The sequence below is a fragment of the Carassius auratus genome, unplaced genomic scaffold (assembly GCF_003368295.1).
Source record: "Carassius auratus strain Wakin unplaced genomic scaffold, ASM336829v1 scaf_tig00009654, whole genome shotgun sequence".
In the NCBI taxonomy this organism is placed as follows: Eukaryota; Metazoa; Chordata; class Actinopteri; order Cypriniformes; family Cyprinidae; genus Carassius; species Carassius auratus.
Window position 1 is genome coordinate 57,886 of NW_020524054.1, and position 10,313 is coordinate 68,198.

The 10,313-nt window shown below is 36.6% G+C and overlaps 1 protein-coding gene across 1 annotated transcript; it reads right to left on the reverse strand.

Moving 5' to 3' along the window:
- Positions 1-1,010: 1,010 nt before the first annotated feature.
- Positions 1,011-9,673, reverse strand: LOC113072610 (GDNF family receptor alpha-2-like). Its single transcript, XM_026245598.1, has 5 exons — positions 9,568-9,673; positions 8,518-8,658; positions 8,121-8,308; positions 3,153-3,197; positions 1,011-2,335 (listed from the first exon to the last, which is right to left on the reverse strand). Exons 1-5 carry the CDS (start codon positions 9,653-9,655, stop codon positions 2,183-2,185), a joined length of 615 nt encoding a protein of 204 aa, XP_026101383.1. The 5' UTR covers positions 9,656-9,673; the 3' UTR covers positions 1,011-2,182.
- Positions 9,674-10,313: the final 640 nt, after the last annotated feature.

Consider the following 10,313-nt stretch of genomic DNA (forward strand, 5'->3'; position numbering starts at 1 on the left):
GAAGCCCCAGCGTTGGAAGATTGGAGGTGATTGTAAGGTCTGCCTGGGAAACACGGGCTCTGAGACTATACCGTGGACTTTATACATATGGGATCCACTTAGTTCTCTACATCTGGAACCCAGCCCTCTACCGGTTATCGCCGATTCATTGAGTGAGGGCCAGGCGCTGGACACTCTACCACGTCTGGCTGCCGAGGGGACAGAAGAGCTCAACTTTTTATTATTTTTTTCTCAAATCACAGTTTGTAATGTTGTGAAGCACCTCATAGTTGTTTGCACTGGTTGATGACTAATAACTTTTTAACAAATACTTTAACAAAAAAAACTTTGCAGTAAATGAATGGAACAATACTGCCAGAAGCAATGCCACTGAAAACATCAGCAGAACATGGCAGGTGAAGATCAAGCTGACTGTTTATATGAACACATTGATATGAACAGACTATGAAAACATTATTATTATTATTTTATTTTTTCATTAGAATAATGTTAAACAGGGTCAACTGTGACCCTGGACCACAGAACCTTAAATCGCTGGGGTATATTTTAAGCAATAGCCAATATATATATATATATTGTAAGGGGAAAAATTATTGGTATATAGTATATAATAAGTGTTATATTAAGTAAAGATCATATTCCATTATATATGGAATCATATATAATCATTTAGACAACTTCAAAGGTGATTTTCTCAGTATTTAGATTTTTTTTTACACCATCAGATTAAAGATATAAATAGTTGTATCTCGGCCAAATATTGTCCTATCCTAACAATCTACATCAATGGAAAGCTTATTTATATTGCTTTCAGGTGATGTATAAAATTAAATTTCGAGAAATTCACCCTTATGACTGGTTTGTGGTCCAGGGTCACAACTGTGATTTTGTGTTGATTTTAAGAATTACATTTTAGGTTACACGAAGTGGAATTAAAATTTGTTCCAAAATAATCAGTCAAACTTATTTTAATTCTGCAATTAGATTCTGGTAAAGTAACGACTCTACGAGACATTACTATGTTTTTATTTATATTTAAACAAATATTTCTGACACATTCTTGGGCCTCATTTTAAAGCATCACAAATGAACCAAGACCTTTTTGAGTCATAGAAGCTGCTATTTTTGAACATCTGAAATCATATCAGTCAGTCTTGGCGGTACTCTGCAAGTGGTATGGTCTGAAACCATTAAATAAGAGAGTGGAACAGAGCAAAGACAAAAAAGTAAGGCCACACAATAGATTGCACACTATAAAATACACCAACAATTGACCCTCTCCGCAAATGGACCTTTTGTTCCGCTCTCCCCAGAGTATTTTTCTTTGAATATAATCCAAGTCTTTTGGCAAGAAAGAAATGATTACACATAATAACAGCCTAAACATCATTGGCACTGACGGCTCTCCATGGTGATACGTTTCACACGGCTCTCTGCTTTTCTTCTAGTTCCTGCGTCACTCGGCTTTCCGGCACATGCTAAAGGTTCTTTAGAGATAAAACAGGAAAGAAAAAAAATCTCATATAATTACAAACATCATTATACACATTGTACACAGGGCAGTATGATCCAAATCTTGCTAGATTGGAGGATCCAAACGTGTCACGGATGAACCCTTGTATATAGTTCGCCAGAATTTGAGGGCACCAACTGAGATTTCATCCATTTTTTTTTTTTCTTCAAACTAAAACATTTACATGAAATTATTGGTAATGATCGAGGCAGTGAACACTATTGTACTGATGTGCGCTGAGGAGATAGCAAAAAGTATAATGGGTGCTCTCTATTTCTAGGTAAATATACAGAGAGTTTATCAGTGGGTACATGCCTGCATTTTATAGCCTGTTCTTGATCAAACATCCATCGTGATTTTGAGGAACCCGGTGCCCTGCTTTCCTTCTAGCATAAGATATTCGTGGAAGTTTTTTTTTATGTTCATTGTCAGCCACCAGGGGTTCCTCAATTTCTCTTCAACGGGGCAGTGGTGTTTCTAGTCATTTAGAAGCTCCTGCAAAGGATCTGTTGTTTTTTGTTCCGACTTGTTCTTAAAGATGGCGTGTGATACACACATACACACACACTAAGAGAGAAAAGAAAGATCAATGTCACTTTAGAGAAGTTCTTTGATTGAGGTCAGAAGAATCCATCAGATGCTTCCTGGTGTTGTAGAGTCAGGCTGTGTTTACAGAGCCTGATTGACCAGTGCAAAGGCCAGTGTCAGTGTGGCGGCAGAAACACTGATTGAAGTCACAGATGAATGTCTGGCTCTGTTGTTGTCAGCCTGGTGAGAGTCCACCGAGTCAATGGATCCCTCCATATTGGGGTTCAGCACATTCTAAGGAAATATTGCAAGCATTTTCAGTTCAAGTATTAAGATTGTGTCATTCAAAATTACTCGCTGATCACTAACGTTTAAAAATGCATGTGTATGTGGTATGTCTTTAAAAGTGTGCAGGCGACTTTTATAAATGTGCTCTTGTAAAGCTCAGGCACTTAAACTTTATTAATATTCACTTGATTTGTTATCATGCTTAGTCACTGACAGTGACTGTTGTTGACTTAATGTTTCTGCTGCTGTTTTTCAGCCTGAATGAAGTCACGTCCTGGAGCATGATATCATTAAAGTTAGACTAAAAGATAGAAAGTGATATTGAGGACACTGGAAATACCTATTAAATGTGTGTGTGTGTGTGTGTGTGTAATATTTATAAAAGAATTATCTGATCCTCATTTTAGAAATTAGTGCAGCATCATGACAAAATGAAATACAATGATGAAAATGTACTCATGGTCACCTAATTATTATATTGTGATAAAACTAATAATTTCCATTTTATAAAACTGTGCATTGAATAATTTGACAAAAATACATACCCAGCTAAAAAAAAAAAAAAAACTTAAATTTGCTTATGTTCCCTTCAATTAAGTTTTTTTTTTTAAACATCGGTAAAGACTAGATAACTGTCAATGAACATTCCATTGATGTTATTGAAAGAAGATTTGTTCATAACTTTAATAGAACATTTCCAGAACTTTAAGCCAAAGTTCTGAGAAAAGTCCTTGTTAGATGGGTAGAGAAATATTAAGTTTTAAGGTAGTAACGACTTTCATAATTATGTAATGATGCATTGTACAGGTGAAATGTGTCTTACCTCCTCAGCACATTCAAAGCTGTTAGAACACTTCTGCTCACTGTCCTGTGAATATAGAAATAGTTCATATTATTAGCATTTTGAGACCATAACCTGCATACTGTACTGTTCAGTGTTACTTGTGTATGGCTGCCCTCCATTCATCATTCCATCATAATCTACTGTACATCATTTCAGCCCTGGGTTTAAAAAATACTTACACTAAGCAGTAGTAGAACTGTGTAATTTTGATGTTAAAGTTGCATGTTACTTAGCTTATATATAATCTTATAAGTTTAACATAAAGAGATTGTAATTCATCTGTAGTTTGTTTCCCTTGAGAAGTGTAAACTGTGGCATTCTTAAATAGTTTAGACACAACAACATTGCCTCAACCAATGGCATGCAACTCTGTTTGGTTAACATAACAGGTGGGGGTGCAGACATTATCAAGCTAACCCTTAAATACTCAGTAAATTAGAGAAATCAGTCGATTGTACTAAAAATGGAAATCATGTATAGTCGTGTCACCTCTGTGCAAAATGTCACTCATATCAACTTCAAGGTGCTTTGAGCCTGTGTTTTTTTTTTTTTTTTTTCGTGCTATAAAGCAGAAAAAATGCATTAGATACTATAACACTTGAAAGCTATGACACATATGCAAACACTTAACATGTTCAAGAAGTTTTCAGCTGGTTATGGTTTGTTAGCTACGAAACAATTATAAACATAACACCTCGTCTTTGTGAGAAAAACAACAACAACAAATGCGGCCTCTGTGATGTAAAACCGTAATTAAGAAGCTTTACGAAAAAACGCACAGTGGTTTGCTTGATTGATTCTTTGAATTGCCTTTCCCACAAGGAACATGCAAAGTTTTTGAGCTGTTTTTCAGAAGGCAGTGCTGTAAAATGTAATAGTAAGAAAGAAAGCATGGAATCATTTTTTTTTCTTTTTTTAATAATAAAACACTTACTTCAGAGGACTAACAAGCTGCTTGAAACAAAGGCAAACAAACAGAAACCCAAGCAGAACTTCACATTGACATTAATAAGCCTTATTAATAACTGATCGTTTCAGTGCCCTATTTAACAGTGCAGTCAAATCCCAGGCTGCATCAGGAAATGGATTTATCTCACAAAACATGAATTTCCTTTTGTACCCATTTATAAACGATCTATGGAAAATTCGCTATGCAGATGTGGACATTTTACGCCCACATTATTTTAACACAAAAACCTGTATACTGTATAAACACCCACCACCTGTAATCGAGTTTAACCAAGTCCTTTCTGCTCCTTTGTAGCAACTTAAACAACAAAATGCCCTTCTTCTTTTGTGATGTCATGTGCTTTCAGTGATGTAAATACATTGTTCCTGACGAAGGCTGGGTATTTTGTCATGTTTAATAGAGTCTTGAGCAGTTCCAGTAATCTTTCTGCTAATTCATCCAACTTTTTTTTGGATTAGAAAGCAGCTCTTTTGTTTCAGCATCTGTCCAATTTCATGACATTTCTTTCCACAATGTAGATAATTATGTTTTTCAAACATTTTTCTTCATGTCGACAATTGGTTCTGTTCACACATGACCTTTAAACACACAAAAGAAAAATGCAAATACATTTATGGAAAACCTGCATTTGTGAAAGCACCTATTGTCATTCTATTCAGAAACAAGCCTTCTTTTTATGCAACTATAGCAGTTTTCTTCTTCATGATAAAATGTTGCCATGGGTGGAATAGCGTTTGAACAGAGATTCAGCCAGCACAATTATCAAGTAAAGCAATCTTGAAACAAACAAAATCTGATGTGTTATGCCTGACAATGTCCACCCTAAAATTCCCAAAGTGGACTTTTTTGTGGCTAAAATTGCACTCTCAGGAAAAATAAATAAATAAAATAAAATAGGTGTACAGCAGCTTGTCACTGGGGCTTCAAAGGAACACCTTTGTACCATTTTTACTGCTAAAGGATTCATAAAGGTACCATAAGAGTACATTCTAAGGTATTGATAATGCACCCTTTAGTTGTAAAGAATGTACAAAAGTCCCAGCTGGCACAGGATGTCAATATAACGTTAAGATGAGTTTGGACGTGGCGTAAGATACGTCAAATGAAATTTAGGTTAATTTATATTTGACGTTGACTTAGCATTGGATTTTGGTTACACAACCTAAAAACAAGCTATTGTACCCTTAAAAGTATATTTTTTGCAAATATTTTTCTGACAGAGTAGCAATCATTAAAAGCATGATATATACTTTATATGTATCATTTGAAAACTGACTATGAAAACTGGTGTTTTATGGACAGCTGGAATATTTACAATGAGATACACACATAATCAGAGAGTTGACATTTTTGAGTATGGCTGCTTATTCAATCAACACATTCCATACTCTGAAATTATTTACTGCGAGTACAAGTTTAATACATTCAACTTGTAAATGCACCAAGTAATCAAGTAGACACAAGCAGCCATGTCAGATAACCACCTTTCACAGATTTGACTGTTGCCTCGTATGACAGTTGCCGGAGACATGAATTAAAATAGTTATTTCCCACGCGACTACATGATATTTCTGTCTGTGGAGTTTTTATAATTTGTTTCAGCATGGATGAGAGAGTACAGTCATTTTCTACAGTACCCAAGGGCTTATAACTGAATCCTCAAGACTTAAGACAGAACTGCGAGGCACGATAGGATGGAAGTGGTCACACTAAGTCATATCTCTATAATTCAGGTCCTTTCAAACTCTAATTAGCTGACAAATTAGTGTTTGTGATGACATCACTCATTTACATGGGATTACATAGCTTCCTGAATGCATGACAAATCATACCAACATCCTTGAAATCAATGTGACAATCAACATACACTATCTAGTATAGAGATGGATGTAAAACTTAATCTTCATTCTGAGAACCAGGGCTCAATATTTCATGATTTTCAGGTATTACAGGCCTCGTTGATGTGGACAGCCATGCTGTAGGTCTGCTCTAAATGGCCTCTGCATGAGCTGACAAATGCTCTCACTTTATGAATTATTCACCTACAATACTGAATTATAGAAAAGTGTTTTACCTTCCACTAGACACTCTGCATATCTTCAAGTAAAACATGACCCCCCCCACAAAGAGAAATTCTGCTTCCCTCAGTTATTTTAATGACTGTAATAGTTGGTGTCCCTAAGGTCTGTCCTAGTTTTAAGGGGAGTTTAATGGAACTTGTGTGTTTTGCCTTTGTACATGCACAAAGCAGCGGTACAGGTTTTAGCACTGATCTTGACATTCAGGGCAATTCAGGACTATCCAAATTGAATGTAGGCTTACAGAAATACTAGCACTATTGCCCATTACACTTACAAAAAAATGGGTTTCCAGGAGAATCTTGGGTAATGAATGTGTTTTATGACTTTAGGGGCCCTATCATACACTCGGCGCAATGCGGCGCAAGTGTTTTTGCTAGTTTCAGCCCGACGCAGCTCTCATTTTCCAGTCCTGTGCCAAGTTGTTTTAATAGCAAATGCATTTGCGCTCATTTGTGCACTCATGGGCATGCTGGTCTAAAAAAGAGGTGTGTTCAGGCACATTGTTGGCACATTGCTATTTTAAGGAACTGGAAGTAGACCATAGACCAACTCAAACCTAGTCTAAAGTCAATGGAACAATATTTATTTTGTTATTAAAAGAGTGCATTGGTAGAAAATGCACCTCTGGGCGGGTCCACAATGTGAGTTCACTTTGGTTATTACAATGAGGGACGCGCAGCAGCACACAAACATTTTTAAATATGAAACAATAAAATATTAAAATGTAATAGATGATTATTGTGTAGGCTACATGAATATTAAAGTTTCCTAAATGTCATAATGGCTAGCCATTACATGTATCAGAATTAGGCTGCCTATTTGCTCACGCACAAACAGCTCCATTTCATCTCTGGACACACGTTCTGTCTTTGCACTTGCAACTTCCGCCATGTAAATAGCAAATCCACCATGGCACAAGCGCAACTGGCTTTTAAAGGGAATGGAAGATGACACTCTGATTGGTTTATTGCACGTAACACCTAAAAAACACCCATTACTCACGAAGAAAATGGAGACAACCCATTTAGATCAAGTGCCTGGGCGCGCTGACCATTTTCCCGTCATTAAACTAGCAAAAGTGGATTTGGACACACCCTGAGTGCACCTGCACCGTGCGCTTTAGACCATGCGCCTAGATCGCTAAAATAGGGCCCTCAATTGAACTGTGCAATTTCTGTGCCACTTGCACAAGGGTTGCCAGATCAACACATTGAATAATCAAAATCATAACTGTACAGGCTCTGGTGAGACCATCTGTCTCATCAACAAGCAGAATTTGAGCATTCGTAGAACATTAATTGTGTACAATTAAATAATCCAATGCAAGCATTCCGGTGAAATATAATTAACAAAATGTAGAACCTTTAACCCGGGGGTCAAAATCAACCCACAGCAACCATTTAAAAGTAAAGGCCATCTGTCTGCTATTGGCTAGTCAATCATATAGCACCACCCCAAACTCATGCCATTGGTTGAGCTGTTGTTGTGTCAGGCTAGTTGAAATTCTCAAACAAATGTTTTGAAAACACCTGCATGTCAGTGTTTGCACTTTTCTAATGAAATAATCCTGCAGATGGCTTACTTATAATTGTCTCTGCATACTGCACTCTAAGAAAAAATGTGCAAAGATGTCACTGGGGTGGTGTCCTAAAGTTCAAAAGCTAAAGTTATATATATGTACCATATTTAGCCCTACAGTAAATGTTACATATTAGTACCTAAAGTGTACGCATAAGTAACAGTCTTGTAACTTTTTTCTGAGAATGCAGGTTAAACTGGAAAAGGCAAAACTGTTTCAAACATTTCATCTTTAAATTCCTTCATTTTTTTTAGCTTTGGATTCACTGGTTAATAATGTAACACAGTGCAGTGAATAACACAAATTTTCAGACCTACCTGAAGGTTGGCGCATGTGGAGAAAACACATGCACTGTCTATTTGCTTGACATCATTTGAGCTGATGACATGTTTGGTGATGATACCCGGTTGAAGATTGGTCCGTGCTGATGGGACTGCTGACTGAGACTCAGTGATGGGAACTAGATCTGCATCCGTGCCATAACCGAATGCCTGGATAGCATTTCCTGCACAAACGCAAACACACACACATATGCAAATAAAAACACATGGATGAAAAAAACATGAATTTTTAATGTGGCACAAAAAAACCCCTCAGCAAAAGAGATCACATGCCTGTAAGACATAGCATTTCTCATTAATGTGCTATTTAGGTTAAGCCCATTAGGATGGCTGTTCAGGCCGAGAGGTTACGTGAGGTTTCATCTCGACTCACTCAAGCAAGTGTTCTCTCTGAAGTCTCGAAGGAAGACCTCGCACTCAGCTTCATGATTTCCACTGCCTCGACAGCCACACCAAGGGGAAATGGTGATGTTGGTGTGGCTCGCATCCACATAGTTTGGAGTCACATCTGATCCTGTAAGGCCAAGGGTAGAGATTCTCATAAATATTCATTAGGTGGGAACATGTTGGTTTATAGATCTTGCTGTCTGGAGTATAATGTGCTGTTTGGCTGAGTATAATGGCCAGAGGTTGTTGGTCTGCTCTCTTTTAGAGGTCCGTTTGTTCACAGCATGACTGGATTCTTAACCCTCCAGGATCCATTTCAGGTAATAGGCTAAAAGTATGCAATTAAAAATTTTCTCTGATGATTTGCAGGCCTACTTTAAACACCAGAAGTAGTAATTATTTTAAATTATTTTATGAAAATTGCCAAAAAGACAGGAAAAAAAGTATATAATACTTGTGTGCCTTAGGGAAAATAATACATGAATGTATCCAAACAAACCTTTTTGCATTTAGTTAAAAATGTATCTGTTACTTAACAGTAAAACAGCTACTAATATAATGTATGGCTCTGTGTTGGTCCTTTGCACTCATGGACATGTATATAAAAATAATAATAATAATAATTATTATTATTATTATTATAATGATACATACACATATATATACATACATACATACATACATATATATATATATATATATATATATATATATATATATATATATATACTGTATTTGTTATAGTAGTAAGTAGTCTGATAAAGGCAACATATAGATTTTTTCTAAAGAAATATATATATAGTGGCTTTTAAATTTTAGGAAAAGGTACTCCAATGGGGATTGTTATATTTGAATATACCATGCCTTCATCTGTTCTCCTGTTCTTTATAATCTTTCTTGAAATAAAATTTCTGATGCATCACTAATTAAAACAGCTAAAGAAGGCAAAGTACATGTTCCAAAGAGTCAGTCCATTAAACTGCGATTCCAAATTCGTATTATTGCCGTGCAGCAGATTTTTCTCATAATCACTCACCAATGAGTCCAACGTAGGACACCAGACAACCGTGGTAGTTATCATTAGGACAGCTTGTTATAGAATGCGATGTCGTCTGGCAATTCATGTGGAAGTCTGCCAGCCTGGATCTAGTCCAAAAACAAAACAAATTATAGAATTTAAGAAGCCTGAAACATTTTTAGCACATTCCACTGAATAGGATTTGGATGCACACTTGAATAAGCTACTAGTCTTTCTACATTTATAAAGCACGATTACAGTACATGAAAGGATGGATTTTCAAATTCTCAAATACCAGCTGTCTGCACCTTCTTTTTAAGGTGCTCCAAGAGTCACACACTTTTGGATCAAGCTATAAGGGAAGATTTATTCTAATAGTTATTTATCAGCACAGCTGCATCCACTATCATCAATGCTCTAATATCCAAGACTGAAACAATACACAGCAGTAAATTTGCAATATGAGATGTATTCTGTCAGACCTAACTAGTGTCTGGTGGGGTTCCAATTCATGGCTATTTTCTGTTTGACTCCATGTGGTATTTCTCAAGCAATCTGCCTCAAACAGCCTCTTCCTAGGGGGTTACCTGCATTCAGAAACAGATTGCTCCAAGCACTAGACCTGAGGTGGGCAGGGGGTCACATTAGTACTTATTCTTGAGTATAAACTCTCTCCCCTAGCACTTTACACACACATAAACTCGGAATAATAGCCCCGCGCATCCTTCCTTCACATAATGCCGGCGAGATGGAGAACTCAGGCT